This window comes from Peromyscus leucopus, chromosome 8b (assembly GCF_004664715.2).
Source record: "Peromyscus leucopus breed LL Stock chromosome 8b, UCI_PerLeu_2.1, whole genome shotgun sequence".
In the NCBI taxonomy this organism is placed as follows: Eukaryota; Metazoa; Chordata; class Mammalia; order Rodentia; family Cricetidae; genus Peromyscus; species Peromyscus leucopus.
This window is the reverse complement of record NC_051086.1, coordinates 62,945,114-62,968,559: the sequence shown is the minus strand read 5'-3', so window position 1 is coordinate 62,968,559 and position 23,446 is coordinate 62,945,114. Positions and strand designations below refer to the sequence as shown.

Here is a 23,446-nt window from a genome sequence, read left to right as displayed (position 1 = left end):
ACACCTATGAACATATAATTTTTGACAAAGAAGCCAAAAGTGTACAATGGAAAAAAGAAAGCATCTTCAACAAATGGTGCTGGCATAACTGGATATCAACGTGTAAAGGCTGCAAATAGATCCATATCTGTCACCGTGTACAAAACTTAAGTCCAAGTGGATCAAGGACCTCAACATAAATCCAGCTACTCTGAACCTGCTAGAAGAGAAAGTAGGAAGTAGTCTTGAACGCATTAACATAGGAGATCACTTCCTAAATATAACACCAGTAGCACAGACACTGAGACAAACAATCAATCAATGGGACCTCTTGAAACTGAGAAGCTTTTGTAGAGCAAAGGATATGGTCAACAAGGCAAAGCGACAGCCTACAGAATGGGAAAAGATCTTCACCAACCCCATATGTGACAGAGGACTGATATCCAGAATATATAAGGAACTCAAGAAATTAGACATCAAAACGACCAACAGTCCAATTGAGAAATAGGCTTTAGAACTAAACAGAGAATTCTCAACAGAGGAAACTCAAATGGCTGAAAGACATTTAAGGAATTGCTCAACATCCCTAATCATCAGGGAAATGCAAATCAAAACAACTCTGAGATACCACCTTACACCTGTCAGAATGGCTAAGATCAAAAACACTGAAGACACTTTATGCTGGAGAGGATGTGGAACTCGGGGAACTCTCCTCCACTGCTGGTGGGAATGCAAGCTTGTACAACCACTTTGGAAATCAATATGGCGCTTTCTTAGAAAATTGGGAATCAATCTCCCCCAAGATCCAGCTATACCACTCCTGGGCATATACCCAAGAAATGCTCAATCATACCACAAGAGAACCCCTATCTTGAGAAAACTAAAAACTAAAAACCAAAAACCAAGGGGGGGGGGAGTTGAGGAGGTGGCTGGTAAACATAGTGATCTAATTGAATGTTCATATAATTCTGTTCTGTCAGTTCTTCTATGCTTTAAAAATATTTTATTCCATATTCTTATTTGTTGTCAGCAGGGAATTCAGTCCAAAGTTTACTGTATTATAGACTATTCAATCCTAATCAAAAAATTTAAAATACTCTGAGTGTTCAAAAATTTTGGGGAGCTCAGGTCTTCACCCAAAGGAAGGTCGATGGACATGTATATATATGTATGTGTATACATATCTTAAAAATTCCAAGCTTGAAAATACTTCTTGCTGTGGGATAATGCTCTTGTACAGTGGTTTAATAAAACGCTGACTGGCCAGTGGCCAGGCAGGAAGTACAGGAGGGGCGAGTAGACTAAAAGAATGCTGGGAAAAGAAGGGTGGAATGAGGAGTTGTGAGCCAGACACAGAGGAAGCAAGATGACAAGACAGAACTGAGAAAAGGTACCAAGCCAGATGGTTAACTATAGATAAGAATTATGGGTTAATTTAAGTGTAAGAGCTAGTCAGTAATAAGCCTGAGCTAATGGCCAAGCAGTTATAAATAATACTAAGCCTCTGAGTGATTATTTATAAGCAGCTGCAGGACCTTGGGACTGGGCAGCACACAGGAAAACTTCTGACTACAACTTCTGATCTCAAGCATTTTAAGAAGGGATTACTGAAGGGCAGAGAGATGGCTCAGTGGTTAAAAACATTTGTTGCAAGCTGGGGCAGTGGTGGCACATATCTTTAATCCCAGCCCTCGGGAGGCAGAAGCTGGTGGGTCTATGAGTTCGAGGACAGCCTGGTCTACAGAGCAAGTTCTAGGACAGCCATACTACACAAAAAAACTGTCTCAAGAAACCAAAAAATAAAACAACCAAAACCAAACATTTGTATCGTTGCTCTTCGAGGTGACCTAGCTTCCAGGGTTTGATTCCCAGGATCAGATAGCATCTCATAACCTTTTTGAAACTCCAGGGGATCTAATGTCCTCTTCTTGATCTTAGTCAAGAAGGCACACACATGTGATGAATAGACATACATATATGTAAAACATTCATACACATAAAATAATAAAATAAATAAATCTAAAAAGAAAAAGAAAAGAAATGGTATGTAGAACCTGCATCAATGACAGTACTTTGGCTCACAATTACTGGGAACAATCAATGTTACCAATTCAAGAATAAAGGAAAACTGGAGCTGTTGACTAAAATGGGATGGTTACTACCTGGCAGGTGGTTTGCTGGATCTTTTACAATGCTGGAGCAATATATCCTTGGACACAAAAGATATGTCAACTAATTTAATTCTTAGTCTAAATCAGTTGCCTAAATAGATACAGTTTGTGGTGTTGGTGAAGTTATCTAAAGTGTAACTAAAGCTTCTGTATAGCATCTAAGATAAGTTTTAACAAATACTTGTTTTTTAAAAAATTACTCTTCTTGCCAGGTATGGTGGTGCACACCTTTAATCCCAGCACTTGGGAGGCAGAAGCAGGTAGCCAGCCTGCTCTACAGGACTGGGTTCCAGGACAGGCAGGGCTACATAAAAGAGACCATGTCTCAAAAAACAAACAAACAGAGTAATTTACTATCTAATTTTCTGAGAATCTTTAACGATATGAGATTGCTGTATTTAATTAACGTTGAAGTGACAACCCCTATTCTCTCAGAGAAGCCATAGTCATCTCTACTATGAAGTAAATGTGAAATGAAAAACATCATTGTTTGCACAGCAGAATCCAATCCTAATGTGCCTGAACACGGGGACTACTGTTGGCAGTGCTGAGGGAGAGGTGATAACACCCTTGGAGCAGGGGTCAGCCGCTGGTCTCAAGGCCACTAAGGGTGGGCTTTGAGGCTTATAGCTTGGTTCTGCCTCTCCTGCTTCTGATCTGGATTCTGCTTCCTATCTGCCACTGGATATGACCTGATGCCGTGACACTGACCGAGCCACTCCCGTCCCCAGGTCTTCCCTGATGATGTGACCAGAACAAATGCTTCCTTCCTTCAGTCGCTTCTGTCAGGTGTTCTGTCTCAGTGCCAGCAGAGTCATTAATACAGACTTAAAATTAAATTAATTTTGAACCCATTAACTAATTTATGACCTGACATTCTCTTTCAAATCAAAGTACTGGTCAGTGTAAGTAGAATAGGCAATTCCACTTCTATAATGGCACAATGTGTCTTCCAAAGAGAGATTTTAGGGTTTGGCAAATTATCCTAGTCTTTTCCCTGGAAGTGCAGTGGTGGGTACACGAGCTAGCAGGAATGCTGTCAAAAGCAACCACTGCTGAATGCAGGATTTCAAACGTTACTGTTACTGGTAAGGATCACGACTGATGAGTAGATCCTGAAATCCATACAAAGAATCTAAAGTCCAAATGAAGACTCAAAGTAAAGTGGCAATAAAACACTGAATCAATCGATACCAACCTCTAATGATGCAGATTTTTGAAGCATAGATCCTTTTCGAGGAACACTAGTTTTATCTAAAAGATGGCTCTAAGAGGATAAGCTATAGATTTCAATACAATCAGTTCCTTTCTAGATACAAATAACAGTTCACAGAATTTAGGGAGGGGGACACAAAACTACTTAGTACCTACGTATTTTCATGTAATATGATAATAACTGCTGGTTTTAAAATGGTGACAATTTGAAAATAAATATCACAATTTTTCTCATTTTCTTTTCTAAAGTAAAATGGTCATTTTGTAAATTAGATTTAAATTTTAACTGATTATTTATATAATCAGTCTACCTAAGATACCATAGATTTAATCTCATTTTACAAAATTCTTGATTATGGTTCTAGCTTTTACAAACATTGTTGCATATATTTTAAAACCTATTAACTTTCTGGGAAAGATAAAATATAAATATGAAACACTGAGTAAATAAATAATTAGAAAGTATTGGTTTTATTTTATATTTTGAGACAGGGTCTCATCTATTCTAGGCTGGTCTTGAACTCCTGTCTTCCTGCCTCCACCTCCTGAATGCTGGGATTACAGGTCTGTGCTGCCTCTCCAGCTCTGAAACTGTTAGTTATAAAATAAATCAAATTAATGGTCTTTTGTACAGTCCCAACAATAACTCTGGAGAAAGCAATACTCTATCCATACCATCCAAAGCAATTTTCCTGGGAAAAACAAACAAAACAAAACCTCCATCTAACTCAAATATATAAAATATATTATCATTTTATCATCTGAACAGATAGCTAAGTCAGGTATTGGGGAGGAAAAAAATAACCTAGTATCTGCCAAGTGTGGTGATGCACACATTTAATCCTAGCACTGAGAGGCAGAATCAGGCCTCTCTGAGTTCCTGTGAGTTCCAAGCCAACCAGGGATCCACAGTGAGAGCCTGTTTTGTTGTGTTTGTTTGTTTCAAGTCTAGCTAGCATCCTCATTTTAAATGTAGCTTATCTTGGCTTTGACCCCAGCACCAAGGAAAGGTGGGAGGGCACGAGGAGTGGGGACATGTAGCTGGCTTGTGGGTAGCATTAGTCACATGATCCTTTCTATCAGGAAGGCAAAAACAAAATAATCATATGGAAGAATTTCTGCGCTCCCTAAAAGGTAAGATGAAACATGTAAGTGGTTGATAAATTTGAAAAGCTAATTAAGTATTATAATAATAAGCATGATGAAGACATAAAAATCAAGATTTTATCATGACATATAAAAAGGTTACATGACAATTGAACCATTTTCGAAAAGAACAAAAATGCACAGATTAAAAACAGTTCAATTAGTATCCTAGAAATCAATTCACAAAGAAGGTTAATTCCGTTTTCAACATTTTCACACACGAAAAGAATGTAGAGGCTTTAACAAGAATTACAGCAAGGAAATGTTAAATGTGCAAGCCCAGCTCGGAGAAATACATAGGAAGAGGTAAAGGCAAGCCCTCATCTGCATGAAGCCCCCACCCAGTAGCAGACTGCAGCGATGTAAGGTATTTTCAGGCCTGTGATGAAAAGAAATGTCCATTTTGTTGCGTATGCACCTCTTGCAATAAATTTGAGTCAGCACCAATGACAGCCCTGCAGTCCTCCTATGTGGTGCTGATCAGGTGGTTGCAGAGCTTCAGCTCACAGCAACACAATGCAGCTGAGCAGGCAAGCACAGCCCACAGACAGAAACCCTTCTGACTCCCCAGAACAAGACGACCTTTAAGCCTCAAGTTTCCCGGAGAAAACGAGATGCTGATGTTGAAGACGACATGATGGTAAGCAGCTACTTAAATTGGTAAAAGACTGACTTTGGATTTTTACCCTTGTCTTTCGTTTGTTTGTTTTTTAAGCCAATGTTAGGATTGAAGATATTCAATAACAAGTGCATGCACCAAAATCTGCTGCAGTAACAGTTGAGCTTTTCTTTCTAATGTCCACTCACTTGTAAATACATATATCAGTTTTCCTTTAGAATCGGTACTGAAATATACTGGGGAAAAAAATCACTTTACAAAACGTGAGGTTTAAAGGTATGCTATCAGTCTTGATTTTTCTGAGTTCACTAAAAATGTTTTACCAGGATGTAGTTATCTATGAAAAGATAAAATTTCAAAAATTGTTTTAATATAACTGTTTTAACATCTCAAACTACACACATACTGTCTTACAGTACTGCAGAGATTTAAGAAAAACAGATACGACAGCCATTTTTTTTCTGAATAAGAAAACATATTATCAAAAATAGTAACAGCCTAAGTAAGACTATAAAGCTCCTCATTTATAGACAATGCTATTCTTCCTATTATGGCTTTGAGAAGATAAATCAGAACAAATATGGTAAGGAATAAAAATAAGGAAGAAAATGCAGGAGAGCCTCTCTCTCTCTCTCTCTCTCTCTCTCTCTCTCTCTCTCTCTCTCTCTCTCTCTTTCTCTCTCTCTCTGTGCCTCTGTCTCTTTTTTTTTTTCTCGGTCTCTCTCCCTCAATCCCCCCACCCCCAACTACCACATAGCCCCAATTGAAGGATTAGGCATTTGGACTATAAATGAAGGGCAGCTTTGTTAGTTTAATCACTGGAACAATTATAAAAGGACTCAACAACAAGGAGGTTTATTGAAAATTTTGGCGAATGCTAACTGACCCATGCAGATGCTGAAAGTGTATTTGCATATTAAAAGAAGGATGTATCTGTTTGTTTTCAGGCTTTGATGGAATATCAGATACTGAAAATGTCTTCCTGCCTGTTCATCCTTCTGTTTCTCACGCCTGGCATTTTATGCATTTGTCCTCTCCAATGTATATGCACAGAGAGGCACAGGCATGTGGACTGTTCAGGCAGAAACTTGACTACATTACCACCTGGACTACAAGAGAACATTATATATTTAAACTTGTCTTATAACCACTTTACTGATCTGCATAACCAGTTAACCCAATATACCAATCTGAGGACCCTGGATATTTCAAACAACAGGCTTGAAAGTCTGCCTGCTCAGTTACCTCGGTCTCTCTGGAACATGTCTGCTGCTAACAACAATATTAAAATTCTTGACAAATCTGATACTGCTTATCAGTGGAACCTTAAATACCTGGATGTTTCTAAGAATATGCTGGAAAAAGTTGTTCTTATTAAAAATACCCTAAGAAGTCTTGAGGTTCTGAACCTCAGCAGTAACAAACTTTGGACAGTTCCAACCAACATGCCTTCCAAACTACATATTGTGGACCTGTCTAATAACTCACTGACACAAATCCTTCCAGGGACATTAATAAACCTGACAAATCTCTCACATCTTTACCTACACAACAATAAATTCACATTCATTCCAGATCAGTCTTTTGACCAACTCTTGCAGCTGCAAGAAATAACGCTTCATAATAACAGGTGGTCATGTGACCATAAACAAAACATTACTTACTTACTGAAGTGGATAATGGAAACAAAAGCCCATGTGATAGGGACTCCTTGTTCTGACCAAGTATCTTCTCTGAAGGAACAGAGCATGTACCCCACACCTCCTGGATTTACCACAAGCTTATTTACTATCAGTGGGATGCAGACTGTGGACACCATTAACTCTTTGAGTATGGTAACTCAACCCAAAGTGACCAAAATACCCAAACACTATCGAGGAAAGGAAACAACATTTGGTGTCACACTAAGCAGAGATACTACTTTTACTAGCACTGATAAGGCTTTGGTGCCCTATCCAGAAGACACAGCCACAGAAATGACCAATTCACATGAAGCAGCAGCTGCAACTCTTACTATTCACCTTCAAGACGGAATGATGTCCAACACAAGCCTCACTAGTGCAACAAAGTCATCCCCAACACCCATGACCCTAAGTATCACTAGTGGCATGCCAAATAACTTCTCTGAAAATCCTCAACAAAGCACAACCCTCAACTTACGGAGGGAAGAAACCACTGCAAATGTAAAGACCCAGTTACCTTCTGTGGCTAGTACTTGGAAAGTAAATGTTTCACTTCTCTTTATGCTCAATGCTGTAGTCATGCTGGCTAGTTGAGGGTCTGCAGTTTCTGAAACTAAGGAAGGCCTTCCTTTCTGATGTATAGTTGGGAAAATATGCCCCTATCTAACCAGTGATTCAAGCTATATTATGTATTCAAGAAAGCCAGTCTTGTATTTCTGAGTTTGATGTAAATGAAGTAACTTGTCTTAATTAAAAGAAGTGCACAATGTCTTGGTACTTGCTGCTATTTTACTGTCTTAAGTAAAACTAATGACTTTTTTTTAAATGAAATGTTTCCTTTTTAAGGCTTCAACTTATTGCACAAAACACAAAAAGCATCTAAACTTTAATATGTATTTTATGTATGTTTACACTGTCAATGTCTGGGAAAAAAATAAAATGTCTATGCTCATAGCTGTGTCGCTTGGCTGTCTAGACATTATCATAATAATCTATTTAGCAGAATCGAGATGAACTAACAATTTCTGCTCTAGGGAATTCTGATAAGGCCTTTAAGGTGGATGAAATGTGGGACACTCAAGGATTTCGCCACTAAAGTAAAACCAAGGTTGCCACTCTGTAAATGGTTACACCACATCATTATTTTACACAAAAGCCAGAATTGTTTTAAATCTAAATGATGTCCTGCTTCTGAGGAACTCCTGGCTACTTTACAAATTATATAATGGACAAATGCTCTTCAAAAGACTAGGAGACACTTGGCTTTGCATTTTAACAAGGAAAATTTAACTTTGTTTTGCATGTAAGAAAAGTATTAAAAAAAAAGGATAAAAAGTTTTAGTTTAAGAACTTGTTAAAGAGTTTATGCATATTTAATAGACTATTAATCAAAATTAAATATTTACTATTATAGGAGAAATTTATCTTTTATAAAATCAGAAATTATAATCTGATCTACCAAATTAAAGTAAGATTAGTTTGTGGTTCAAACCATGGAGTCTAACAGTTTGGGTCATTCTGAGGGAGCCTGTGGGATGGAGGGAAGGAAGGAGTGAGTGGGATTCCTTTGGTGCCACAATAAAGTGGACTAACGACAAGGCTGGGCAGGGGACAGATTTGATATTCCACATTCACTGCACTGGACTCCAACTAGAATAAAATATTGATAATTTTGGGCACAATAGGAAAGTACTTCACTTTATGAATAGTAACAAACCTAACAGTTGAGGATCAACAAAGGAAGCCTACATGTAGGCTAAATTAAAATGGAAACACCACATCCAGGGTGGGTAAGCTACAAAAAAGGCACTCACTTGGTGAGATACAAAGAAGAATCTAACTTCAAGCATTTCTAAATATGGGGAGAGTACAAAAGTAACTTGGTATGCTTTTTCCTAAAAAAATTTAAAAAATTCAGATAATCTTCTTTCCTAGAAGAAGACTACAACTGCATCCTGCCCTGTTTGTATGTACGGGTTGTGTGCATGTGAGACTGGACACATTTGTTAACCTTTCTCTTCCTCCATTGTTCTTTGCTTTACTGGCTTGAGACATGGTTTCTCACTGAACAAAAGCTTGCCATTTTGACTAAGCTAGGTGGCCAATGAGCTCTCAGGGATTTGTCTATTCCCACCCAAACTGCAATGCTAGCCAGGGCTTACAGGCCCATGCAGCTATGCCTGGTTTTTTAATGGGTGCTGGGGACTCCAACTTCAGTTGTCTTGCTTCATTGACAAGCAAGGATTCTTAGCCAATGAACCATCTCCTCAGCCACTTAAGGACATTTCCATTCAGAAAGGAAAGTAACAACAGTAACTGAACTCTTCTCCATACCTTTTTTCATTGTTGTTGTATTGAGACAGGGTCTCACTATGTAGCACTGGCCAGCTTGGAACTCCTTATGTAGGTTAGACCAGGCTGGCTTCCAATTCCCAAAGATCCACCTGCCTCTGCCTCCAAGTGCTGGGATTAAAGGCAAGCATCACCATGCCTGTCCTAAAACTTAACTTTTCTTTTCTTTTCTTCTTTTCTTTTCTTCCTTCCTTCCTTTTCTTTCTTTGTTTCTAAGAAGGCTTACGCTTATAGAAAATTACAGGTATATTTCAATAAAAATCCTTCCTTATATTGTCTCTACAGTAGCTTTTGAATATTTTTCTGCCTCTATAAACTTGTCTCACTATATTAAGTAATCTCATTATGAAGAAAAGTCCCTTAAAATGATTTTTAAAATGTATTACCTCTTCAAATGGGCATGCTGTTGCTCTCCCTTCCAAAACAATCTTCACTGTCCCTGACAGAGGCTAACTGCTTAGTGCCTGCTCTATATGTTTTTTTTTTTTTTTTTGTCTTTTTTTCCCCCCAGAGCTGAGGACTGAATCAAGGGCCTTGCACTTGCTAGGCAAGCGCTCTACCACTGAGTTAAATCCCCAACCCTGTTTTGGTTTTTTCAAGAGACACACTGAGTTTCACAAGACCAGAATCTTCAGAACTAACCTCTACATTGTGGATGCCAAACATCTTAGAGTTCCTATGGGTACAATAACAGGAAAGTATAATTATGGAGTATAACATTAGCAGCATCCATGGATTATATCATCCTGACTGACATGCCTGCAAAATGCAGAGGAAAAACTTGGTAAATTTACAAGTACAACATATGTCAACTACACTGACTATGTCTTAGGAAGAGGTATTATCTAGCCTTAAAGTAATTAGGTAATACTTCCCCTCTAAGGAAATTATATTTGTATCATTACTAATCAAAGAGGGTTCAAAAAGGGCTAATTTTCCAATGCATTATTACTCCCTAAATATTTTAAATGTTGTTACTTGTATCTCTTCCTAGAGCTCATGTGTATAAATACATGCAGGTATATGTCAGCATGTATGATGATTTATCACTTTTTTTGTTAAATGATTTGGCCAATTATAAAGTAATATAAGGGTTTGAGCATATCTAAAGTAAGTGTATTAAACACATTTTCAACTTAAGATATCATCAACCAACAAAGATTTTTATTGAGATATAAGTTCGTCCCAAGTCAAAGAGTCTCTAGTCTACAGACATCTATACATACATCCCTGAGGCTTTGTTCTAATTTTGTAAGAAACTCACTTCTATCATTTAGCAGTACAACCAACAAAATACTTTATTGTTCTAATTCCTTCTCCTCATCTATGAAATGGGTTGACGAAATAGTGTTGCTTTTTTTTTTTTTCTCGAAAATTAAATGACATAATTCACATAAAGTTTTAACAGTGTCTTGGCATTCACATGTGTTATAAATAATTCTGTATGATGATGCTATGAATCAACAACAAATTCCTTTAAAGGATACCAAAAAAAGTCAGAGAAGAGACACCTAAAATCATTCAGAAGATTATACTTTAAAAATTATGTATTAAAAAAAAATTAAAAGCCCATGTAATGGCACACACCTTTAATCCCGGCAACTTGGAAGGCAGAGGCAGGTGTATTGCAGTGAGTTTGAGGCCAGCCTGGTCTATATAGTGAGTTCCAGGACAGACAGGGTTAAATAGAGAAACCCTACCTCTAAATAAGTAAATAAATAAGTAAACATTATCCACAAGTAGTAAACCACTAGCTTACATCATGTTGGTGAAAAACAACCCTTTTGTTTGTTTGGTTTCATTTTTAAGTGGAGAAAAAAAGACCTATTTGACATTAGTTATGCTGCACAGACACCCATTTGGGTACAACTGGCACAGGACTAGAGCATCATGAAAGCCCCTGAGGAGGATAAGCAACTGCAAATATCAGTTGCACAACAAAGAGTGAGTGACGTCCACTATTAGCCAACTTGGAAAACAATACTTGGGGCTAGGGAGAAAGATTCAATAGGTAAAGAGGTTTCGTGTGCAAGCCGAGAGACCTAAGCTTGATCCCTGGAACCCAGGCAAGGGTGGAAGGAGAGAACCAATTTCATGCAGTTGTTCTCAGACTTCCACAAATGTGCTGAGGCACACATGTACACACGCATCCACACACACACACACATCCACACATGCGCACATGTAGCACATCAGATGCTGTAAAGATGGCCCAGAGGTTAAGAGCACTTGTTGCTCTTGCAGAAGGGCTAGGTTTGGATCCCAGAACCAACACAGTGGCTCACAACCATTCATAACTACGGTTCCAGGAAATCTGATACCCTCTTCTGAACTTTGGGCACTAGATACATGTATGATACACATACATACCTCCATGCAAAAGAGCCATATACAAAAATCTAAAACAATTTAAATAAAAAATAACAAAGAGGGGAAAAGGGAGAAAAAGAAAAAAAAATCAATTTATTTAAATTTTAAAAATCCCATCATTTGGGATACTCTAGAACAAAACACATAAACAGATAACTATTTAAGAAAATAAGAAACTAAATTCTTAGTCTAAACAGATAAAATAATTGCTTATTGAAAACATACCTTGTGAACATTTTTGAGAAACAACTTTAACAACAAAATAAATATGAAGACATAAATGATTTCTTCATATGTTGGTCAAAATAATTAGAAAATTAAGGGAAAAAACTATAATGAAAAAGAAATAACATCCACACAGAATTTGTAGGACCAAATGGGTGAATGCAGAAAACATTAATGTGAGGTAATAAGCTCAGGTATACCAATTTATTCATTCACTCAACCATATTTAGCTGGTATCCTGAACATATCAAAGGCTACATACAGGACACACATCTTGATACAAACAGATAATGCATCTAGTTACCATAAAATTGCAGTTATTGACAGTATAATTTAAGAATTAAGCATTTTCTGACAAGCACTATATTGAGAATCTTTTTGAAATAGGACATAAAATACTTGGGTCACTTGGAAAAATAAACAGGTAAAAAAATTCACTCCCAAATCTTGAAAAAATTACAGACATACCTGAGTATCAATCATACTAAGACAGAAGGGTAGGCGTGTAAGAGTGGAAAAAAGGGCCTGAGGTCTCCTATCTTAGAAGCAGAGCATGTGCTCAAGAGGCCCTGGGCTTAAGCCTCAGTATATGTGCACACAGGCACATAACTCACCACACAGATGCACACTAGGACAGTCATAATACAGGAACCATAAAGTACTATCAGTGCACAGAGTACATAAGAAAGAATTCCACACATGACAGACTTTTTCTGTACGTGTGTTTTGGCATGTGTGCTCCTAAAATATTTTTAACATTTTATTTATTGAGGGGGGAAAGGAGAGAGAGAGGAAAAAAGGGAGGGAAGGAGAGAGGGAGGGGGAAAGAGAGAGAAAGAGAGAAAGGGGGGAGAGAGAGAATAAGAATCATAGAGTGCATATGTGTGGAGGTCAAAGGACTACCTTTTGAAGTCAGTTCTCTCCTTCCATCAAGTGGGTTTGGGAGAGCATACTCAAGTCATAAGGCTTGGGAGTGAGCACCTTTACCCACTGAGCCATCTTTTGGGCCTACATATATGAATTTTAAGACAGGGTCTCACTCTGTAGCCCAGGCTGGTCTCAGACTCCCAATCTTCCTGCCTCAGCTTTCTAAGTGCTGGGATTTCCAGCATACAACCCCATGCCCAGCCAACAAGCTGTCTATTAGTTGTGTAACATTAGAAAATCAGCTCTATGCCTCAAGGTAGAGTTACAAGAAGAAAATAAGATGACACACAGTGTCTAAAATAGTGCCTAGCACACACCATTTCTTAAGCATCGTTGACTTTAGGATAGAAAGAACCGGAGATCAAAAGGATAGAGAAAGATTCAATGAGCAGTGCAGGAAAACTGGAAGACACAGATTGGAAAGACGGAGCAGTGGTTGAGAGCACTTGGTGCTCTTGCCGAGGATCTGAGTTTGAGTCCTAGCACCTAAAGGGCAGCTCACATCCAATCATAACTCCAGTTCTAAGGGATCTGACATCCTCTTATGACCTCCTTGGGCACCAGGCATACAAGTAGTGCACATACATAAATGCAGGCAAAACATTCATACACATAAAAAAATATATAAAAAAATAAGAAAATTGGGAGACACTTCAATTTAACATTCAATTCAAGTGATACACACCACAAAGTAAACTAAAAAGAAATCTCCAATATATTTGTCAATACAAACCTTCTGAATTCTTTATGTTGGAATATCAAGCCTGTTAAAAATATTAAAATAGAATACTATAAAGGAGACTGTTACTATAAAAAAATTTCCAGAACTGGGCAAAGGACAAAAACAGAATGTTTATAACATAGGAAACAAGACAATTAATAAATATGAGAATATGGCCATATAACTGAGAAACACAATAAAAATATAATGTGATGTCTTAAAATCTTTAAAATAATAAGCAATTTAAAAAACTTATGGAATAAAATCAGTACTGGAAAAAACAATATAATAGCCACATTTACACATTGTTGTATGATTCTTTTGGACAGAATCAAAACCCAGCACCCTCCTATAGCCTCATGTAGCCCAAGTAAACCAAACCTGTCTCTCCATTCACTACGCTCTCTTTGGCCACCAGGCTTTCAGGGATGCTATATGCCCCTCTTCTTATGCTGGCAACCCTACTCATCCTTTGTATTTCAGTTTTGATCTTCTTTCTCTCAAGTTTCTTTTATTGATAATCTTTATCTGAATTCCTAAGCAATAAGAAGTAGAGATTGCCAGGCGGTGGTGGCACACACCTTTAATCCCAGCACTGGAGAGGCAGAGCAGGGTGGATCTCTGTGAATTTGAGGCCAGCCTGGTCTACAGAGCGGTATATAGGACAGGCACCAAAGCTACACAGAGAAACCCTGTCTTGAAAAACAACAAAAAAAAAAAGAAAAACAAAAACAACAAACAAACAAACAAAAAAGAACAGATCAAAGAAGTGACCAGTGCACTAATGATGACCTACTTATGACAAGCCAAGTCTGCTCTAGAATCTATGGTTCCTCCACTTAGGTCAAAGCCAAGTCCCGAGAGAGATGCAAGAAGAGTTAAGAAAGAAGGAGGTAGAGTGTAGTAGAATATAGTCATAGTATCTCTACTTAAAAGGCTTACAAGCTCAAAGTCAGCCTGAGCAGCTTAGCAAGACCACTCACCTCAGAGGGGAAAATAAAACCAAAACCAAGGCTCTGGCTAGGCTACTACTTGCAATGCAAGAAACTAGTTCAGGGCAGTGTAGAGTTACATGTGAACCAATTTTAGATAGTTGTCAATTACTATTCATTCTGGAAATTCCTGAACAATTGAGTAGAGCAAGTTGTTCAACTGAAGTTGGCCAGGGAGCGACAGCTACAGTCACCTCAACGCATTAATGTGTTAAGGAGATTCATTTGTTTCACACTCTAACAACTGTAGAGCAAAGTGAGGACTTTAAGAAGCTCAACTTTTAAGAAATGCCATTTTGGTTCAATTGTCTTCCATCCATTAAATGTGTTAAAGAACTAGGTGAGAAATACTAGATAAAAACACTTATTTTTTCCTCATCAGAATCCCTTGCTTGAGATTCTGAATTTGTTGAGGCTATTCACAAAGTACAGAAATCAAACAGGCACACACATATGCACACATTTAAAAAAAACAGCAAAATTGCTTAGCTGTACACTAAACTGTAGTTTAATAGAAAGAAGAGGATTAAGTTTTTGTTTGTTGGTTGGTTGGTTTTTTTCCCCCCCAAGACAGGGTTTCTCTGTGTAGTTTTGGTGCCTGGCCTGGATCTCGCTCTGTAGACCAGGCTGGCCTCGAACTCACAGAGATCCGCCTGGCTCTGCCTCCCGAGTGCTGAAATTAAAAGCGTTCACTACCACCACCCAGTAGGATTAAGTTTTGTCATTTAAAGTCTGTTATCTTGTTAACTGATAGTGTTCTGATTTTAAAAGTAGCTTAAAACATATAAATTCTACAAGGGTGTTTTAAGGACTGGGTTAGAGTCTGGGGAGCTGGCCCAGTCAGTAAAGTGCTTTCTGAGCAATCACAAAGACCTGTGTTTGGCTCACCAGGACTTATGTAAAAAGCTAAGTGTGACAGCATGCTCTACTATCAGGCCTAGGCAGGAGGATCCTGGGGGCTTGCTTCGTCAGCCAGTCTAACCAAATCAGTGAACTCCAGGGCCAGGAACGACTGTTTCAAAAACAAGGTGAAGAGTAACAAAAAACAACACCCAACATCAATTTCTGGCCTCTGCATGCATGTGCACATATATGCTTAACTGCACGCACATACACATAACACACACACACAGATGGGTTAAATAAAATGTATTAATCACTTTGGGGAAGCTGCACAAACCCTTGTATTAATCACAAGAATTTTATTCTGTTTTATATATATGGATGTTCTTCCTGTATGTTTTTTTTGTTCACTATATTGTATGTGCCACATGTATGTATGCCTGGTACTCAGTGAGGCCAGAAGAAGGCATTAGATTCCTTGGAATGGGAGTTAGAGACAGTTGAGAGCTGCCATGTAGGTGCTGAGAATTGAGCCTAGGTCCTTTGTAAGAATACCCAGTATTGGTAACTGCTGGGCCATCTGCCCAGATCTAAACCTATGTAAGAAATGTTAGGTCATTAATGAGCTCAGAAAGAGAAATGATTGAACTCATAATGGCATATAATTTCCTCTTCACAGTTATATTTCAAATAGCTGATCTGTTGTTTTTCTCATAAAAAATAATTTAAAAATAATTTAAACTGTCCACTCACGCACGCGCGCACGCACATGCGTGTGTACAGCTATACAGAGGTCAAATAACCTCACCTATTGGTCCTCGACTTCTACCTTGTTTGAGTTAGGGTTTCTCATGTTTGTTGCTGTGCTGCATACACTAACTAGCCTAACTGGCTCCTGGGCTTCCAGGAGATTCTCCCTGTTCCCACCTTCCATCCTTCCATGAGTGCTGGGGAGTACATTGGACTCCACTGCTATCAGCATTTGTATGGGTTCTGAGGATCTGAACTCAGGTCATCAGGCTAATCACAATAGGAAGTACAATATTTTATTCTGCATTATTTTGTTGTCCATGGTCACAGTTCAAATACAACGAACCCTTCTAAAAGCTGAGGGAGTTTGAATGACTACCAAATGCTTGCCTCAACAGAAAATAAGCTCAGATTTAATGGCTTTTCATCAAGTAGAGAGAAGAGGAAACACCAAATCATCAGTAAGGGAAAACAAAGATGCCATATACCACAATAACCACTGGGAAAGCTATCATTTGCCAACCAAAGCCTCAGTGACCACTAACACATCTGAGATATTAAGTACTATAAGAGTACATGGCACACAGCCACAGCCATTTACCAGCTCTATTGTGTAGATACCCAATATTCAGTTGTATTTCCTCATACCAATGACAATTAAGTAATTGTTTAAAAATAAATTCATCTAACTGTAGAGGCTAATACTACCTCATGATATGGTTTTTCTATAACAGCATATCAATTTTTCGTTTTGATTCAGAAGGGAGGTCCTGCTATCCAGTACATGCTGACTTTGAACTCATTATCTTAACCTGCCTCAGCCTCCACAATGTTGAGATTCCAGGTTTGGACCACCATACCCAGCTCTCTTGCTTTCATGAAAGATTCTAAGTCTTTTGTCTTGACTTAAAATTGTACCAGAAAGCTATATGCCATTAAGTATATATGAATTACAGATACATCATGAAAGGCAAAGTTTCCTTCAAACAAAGTAACTGGAGAATTAAGGAGTCACTTTAAACTAGGAAAAAATATAAATCATAAAATGACTAGTAATAGATTTTAATTTTAAGCATAAACATCATGTGATACACCTAAATTTTGTATATTTCATCAAAGCAACCATGTTAAGTCATTTTACTTACTCCAGCGATCCACAGTAACTAAAACCATTTTTAGGACCCCACTACCACCACCAAAAAAAACCCAACAACAACAACAAAACAAAACAAAACAAACCCAAACAAACAACCTACTTGAAAGGGCAGTTTTAAGTCTAAAAAAATTTTTTTTGCTTTTTTTTTTTGCTTTTGCTTTTCGAGACACAGTTTCTCTGTGTAACCCTGGCTGTCTTCAAACTCACAGAGATCCACCTGCTGGGATTAAAGGCGGGTGCCACCACTGCTCAGCAAGAGGCAGTTTTTAACCCTTTCTCAAAAACAAATAAACAAGAAAACAAAAGTAACCCCAAGACAACAAAAGCAGTTTTTAAATTACACTGAAAAGAACCAAACATCGTTGTAACTAAACTTACTATTTTGTCATCTTAAACGAAACAAAAGAGGTCAAGCATGTTTTTCTGCCATCTTCCAAAAGAATGTGCTTCAGACTTTGACAGTGCTTCCCTCCACCTCTACCAATTATCTCCTAAAATGCTGTGTTCAAAGGTAGCACAGTTGGGAGTCCATCATCTCTTCTGGTGACTCTTCTTGTAGAGACCAACATCGATTGGATGTATTTATTCTCACATATTTGCTCTAACTTTTAATATACTTTTAAATAAACCTTGTCAATATTCTCAGGATTATTTACTTTCAAGGACTGTATGCACTAAAAAGCAGTTGATTCAAGCACCTGTTTTTAATGAAGTAGCAGCTGGTTTATAGCCACTAACCACTTTTTAAAAACACGCCTTAAGTTAGAACTGCCAGGTCAGTCCGTATGTCTCACTCACTAAAGCAGCCATGTAAAGGAATGCAATTGAACACCAGGGCTACTCTGTTCCTACAAACCAAGGGTCACAGAAAAGAGAACCACTTAAGAACTCTTCCAGCCCACTTTAAAAAACATCAATTCTACTTTTTTTCCTCTTCCTTCTTCTTCTTTCTTTTTTTTTTTTTTTTTTTTTTTTTTGTTTTGTTTTGTTTTTTGTTTTTCGAGACAGGGTTTCTCCGTGTAGCTTTGCACCTTTCCTGGATCTCGCTCCGTAGACCAGGCTGGCCTCCCTTCTTTTTTAAAAAAAGATGTGGGATCGAAATAAGGTGACCAGGCTGAGCTTAAATCATGTTTTCTGTTTGAAACTACTGAGTAGCTGGGATTACAAGTTTGCAATACCATGCCTAGCTAGAACTCCAATTCTAATCATTAATTAAATGAAGTATTCTTTCTTCAAATCAAAACCATATACATATATCTGTAATTTAAATGGGCAAGTTTAAATTTGTGTATGTGTGCCATTAAAAACTGGTTAGATCAGGCTTGGTGGCAACATCTATAATCCTAGCACTCAGGAAACAGAGCCAGGATCCTGACTTCAAGATCAGTCTGGGTTATAAAGCAAGTCCCCATCTCGAAAACAGAACACAACAAACAAAACTGAGGTCTATTTGTTACTTGTTCCATGAAATTCCATCCACTAGGCTCGATTTCCTGTGTATCCACACATAAAGGTATTTAAAACCCAGGAACTAAATGTCTAATGTAGAAACAGAAAATTGTACTTTGACACGGCCATTATAAAATGATAACAGAACCCTTTGTGGTTTAGAGGGGGAAGGATTTACCAGAATTTGCCTAGACAAACAGCTAACAGCAAGCATGTTCAGGGTGTGGGGAATCCAGAACTCTCATGAACTAGGAAGGAAGGAAAAATGGTACATGCACTTGGGGAAAATTCAGTCAGGGTCTCAGAGGTTGACAACTGATTACGTTTCAACAACTCTACTTCTAGATATAGATCTCAAAATCTGAAAACACAGATCCCCCACACAAACACAGACAAAGTGTCAGCAGGGCTATGCACAATGACCAAAAAGCAGAGAGAATTTCATAACCAGATAAAAGAAAAATAAACTGTCCTATAGTAATACAATGGAATACTGGTCAGATAGAAAACAAAATGAAGTTTTCATATATATATTACAACACAGAGGAACCTCGAAAAATATGTGTGAAGCAAGTCACAAAGGAACATATACTGTATGATTCACTTATATGAAATATCTATGATATGCAACCCATGGAGACACAAAGCAGATTAGTAGCTATCAGGTGCTAGGGAGAGAGGAGGAAATGAGAGTGCTCATTAATGGCTTTAAGGTTTATTTGGGGGTAATCAATTTATTTAAAACTGACTAGCAGTGATGAAAGTACAACTCAAAATATGCTAAAATCTACGAAACTGTGTATTTTAAAAGAATGGATTTTATAATCAGGAACACATACATAAAACCTTATTTTGGGGGAGCAACCTTGCTTAGAGGACTCAGACTGGGGTTATTGAGATAAGCCGAGTGAAAAGTTCAGTTTGCCTTTATTAATGGAAGGCACGGCAGCCTGCCAGGGTAGGCAGAGGACACTGGTGAGGTGGTTTGTATAACTGGAGCAAAGGTGAGGGACAAGGTATCAAGTATGGAACTTTCTTTTACAGATGTTACTATGCACCATGATGACTAACAAGGATTCTACCATGACATTAAAAACCAGCTGGAAAACAGTCTTAACAGTACTTGGTTACCACACAATGGAGGTGATAGATAAGGTGTGTGTTTAACATTCTAAGTCTTATGGGCAGACTCTGCTGCTTTGCCAGCCTCTAGAGCAGTGGTCCTTAACCTTCCTAACACTGCAAGCCTTTAATACAGTTCCTCATGTTGTAGTTACCCCAACTATAAAATTATTTCATTGCTACTCCATAACTGTAAGTTGCTACCACTATAAATCATAATGTGAGTGCCCTATTAGACTAAGAGAACCTTTGTCCAGTGACTGATGGAGGCAGATGCAGAGATCCATGGCCAGGTGCCAGGATTAGCTCCGGGAATCCAATTGATGAGAGAGAGGAGGGATTCTGCAGGCAGAGGAATGTCGAGATCATGATGGGAAGACGTGCAGCGATGACCGACCTCACTAGTGGTAGCCCATGAACTGTAGACTAGTGGTTGTGGAGCCTCCCTGGGACTGGACTAGGCTCTCTGGATATGGAAGACAGTTATTTGGCTCAAACTGTTTGGGGGGCACCCAGGCAGGGGGATCAGGATCCATCCCTGGTGCATGGGCAGGCTTCTGGGAGCCCGGTGCCTGCAGTGTGATGCCTTGCACAGCCTTGGTGCTGTGGGGGAGGGGTGTGGACCTGCCTAGGCTCAATGTGCATGGGAGACCTTGATTTGGGGATGTGGGGTGGTTTGGGAGGGAGGACTAGAGGGGTGGGAGGAAGGAGGAGATGGGATCAGTGGGTGGTATGTAGAGTGAGTAGAAATTTTCTTAATAAAGAAAAATAAAAAAAGTCATAATGTAAGTATCTGATAGGCAGGATATCTGATATGTGACTCCAAGGTTGAGAACTGATGCTCCATAGTCTCCTTGACAACTGGCCTGATGATAGCTCCCACAGTCTATCCAAGCTCACACATATCTACTAGGAGCCAGACCTCAAGAGCTAAGGCTAGGACATAGCCTCTTACCAAAGCAGCTTCTGACATTCTGCTTTAGCTAAACAATCTTAGAGAAAGGAGAATAGTACAGCAATGAAAGGATGTGTATGAGATGCTAAGGAACAAAGGACTTACAATCAGACATGCTTTAGAAGTGTGGCACATACATGTTAGTGGAAATGGATATGCTTGCATCTTTCCACAAAGATGCTGACTCACCTTTATAGATCCTGGATGGCTTGATCTGACCACATAGCCAGTCTGCTCCAGAATACAGGTGCTCTAAAGCTGTCAGTCTGAGTACAGGCTGTTACTCACCTCTAGATTCTTTATAATCGGGCCTTGGTTTTATGAATAAGTTGTTAAAAAGAAAAAGTTTCCTCTTGACTGCATGTTCTACTGTTTATATTTGTTCCATCCAAAATTCTAATCATTTAAAGCGTTATAGGTTGTCATCCTCTTGACCACAGATGTGCGGTCTAGCTGCAGCCCTGCACCCTGCCCTACAGCCCACACACCAGGGGGTACCACTGCATACTCCTGGTTGCCTCTCAGCACAGACTGATTCATCATTGCCTGCATGGGCAACACATGAAAAAGCCTGCTCTTCACTGGTTTCCACTGAGTTCCAGCCTTCAGAACCCACAACTTGACCCCATGTCAGCATGAAGCAACCATGAGCAAATTCTATACTCCTAGGTCACTCCCCCTGTTCCTTTTTGCTTACAAAACTTTCCTACCCAGAGAACGGACTGCCTTTACAAATGTTTTATCATTAATCATACACATTTCTGTCCATGATCCTGAAATGTATATGCTACCAAACATTTTCCTTGTGTACTTCCGACAGTTGTCCTGTATGTAAATCCTTGACACATGGTATGACCCTCTCATAGCTAAATGGTTTAATATTGCCTTGATTACAAATTTGAATTATTAGGTCAACTTCAACTGCAGCCTTGGTCCCACAGATGCTCGTGACTAATTCAGGTTAACTCTTTATCTAACAATGCTTCATTAAAATACAGATTAACCAAATTAATACCACTAATCAAAGATTAACAGATAGAGTTAATATTATAAATTAACTATTTCTTTTTGATAACTCAAAATCATAATATTTAGACACACTTGACCACATTATGCCATTAGTAGCTAATGACAGATTTTTATGTTACTCCTCTGCTCCTTTTTTTGGAGGGGGGGAGAACACAGAGATATTCTTATTATATACAACTATACCTATTAGATTGTTAAACTAATTTTCAGCCTGCCATCTATATAGATTATAAATATATTTTATTGATAATAAATATATATTATTGATACAAATATTGATTAAATATCCGTATTAATTACTGATTATTAATTTAAAAATCATTACTTATCATTCCTCTAGTCATCTCCAAACTTTAATTTATGCACATTACTCGCTGCCCTAGAGAGAATAAAACATTCTCCTTTTTTTACTAAATGAAAAAACGGGAACTGCTGTGAGCCGCAGAAATGTGAAGTAGGAATTCAGCTGACTCCAGCAAAGCTAATACCTGGAGGAAGAGCAGGGCTCTTCCAGAGGATAAAGCCAAGCCTCAAGGAGTCTTGGTGATACTGGCTTTTGAATATATTAGCCGTTTCCTGCAATGAATTTCTTGTGTGCTATTGTACCTTTCCCATTTGATTCTTTTCCCAAGAACTTCTAACAGTGTGGTTGAATCATTCACTGGGTACAATTTCCCCTATACAATTGGAGTATTTGGATAACATTCCCTAACTGTGCTAACAGCAGTCACACAGCCAAGACCCCTAATTTCAGACTTTTCTGTAATTATCATCATTAGCAACATATGGCCAGGGCCCTCTCCAGACAAAAGTATTTTATCTGAGATACTTCCCAGACTTTCCAAGAACAGACTGCAGATAGATAAGCATCCAGACTGTTAGTTCCTGAGGGAAGATAAAAATTTACAATGAGACAATCACGTAGGCTAGGTGGATGTGCTAATTGAGCTTAACCTTCCTTCTTCCAAGTGCTATTTTTAGTTCTAGATCTCCCTTTAACAATGAACTCAGAACTAAAGGACTTTTACATACCAGGTACATCTAGCTGTGACGCAGGTTTCCTAGTTACCAAGTACACTTCCCCCACCCTGCCAGAAAATAGTGCAGCATGGAGATTGCAGTACCAAAGGAAAAAAAGGCAGTTTTATTTCTACTCATGACTCAGTGACTTATAGACTTCTAACATTTTACCTAACCACTTCTAGGGATATAGTTTGAGCACATAAGTTCCCTTTTTCGATCTATTAACTGAATTTAGCCCTCAGTTGATTCATTCCCCATTAGTCACTTCCCTTTTGGGTTGCTATGATAGCTGACAATTACTGCTCTTTGTGTGGATCTTATCACTCCTCCTTTTGACCCTGGAAGATTTCAAGCCTGGTGACCTTGCCTTGGCCAGAGCACTGCTGATTACATGGGTATATATAAGTGAAAACCTCAGAGACTTGAGGAGGACTAGAATAGAGAATTAAGACGGGGAAGAAATAGACGGGAAAGAACTAAGATGGAAAGAACTATATGGGAAAGAACTAGATGGGAGAATTAAGGTAGAAATTAGAAGAATAGCAGAAAAATGTAAAGAGAATCAAGCAAGAAAAGAGCTAAGTATGAGAGCAGAAAAGAAGCTAATTATGAGAAGCAGAAAAGAAGAATAAAGTAAATAAACTAAAGAGTTTTGTATATGTAGATTCATTTGTTATCATCAAAGATTAGATCATCAGCTGGTTGTAGATTCTTCCATAG

General features: G+C 38.4%; 2 protein-coding genes across 13 annotated transcripts in view; one reads left to right on the top strand and one right to left on the bottom strand.

The window, feature by feature from the left end:
• Nf1 (neurofibromin 1) overlaps positions 1-23,446 on the bottom strand; it is a 256,805-nt gene that overhangs the window by 70,357 nt on the left and 163,002 nt on the right. The gene's annotated exons all lie outside the window — the stretch shown is intronic.
• Omg (oligodendrocyte myelin glycoprotein) lies at positions 4,711-8,133 on the top strand. Its single transcript, XM_028866932.2, has 2 exons — positions 4,711-5,151; positions 6,078-8,133. Exons 1-2 carry the CDS (start codon positions 5,146-5,148, stop codon positions 7,404-7,406), a joined length of 1,335 nt encoding a protein of 444 aa, XP_028722765.1. The 5' UTR covers positions 4,711-5,145; the 3' UTR covers positions 7,407-8,133.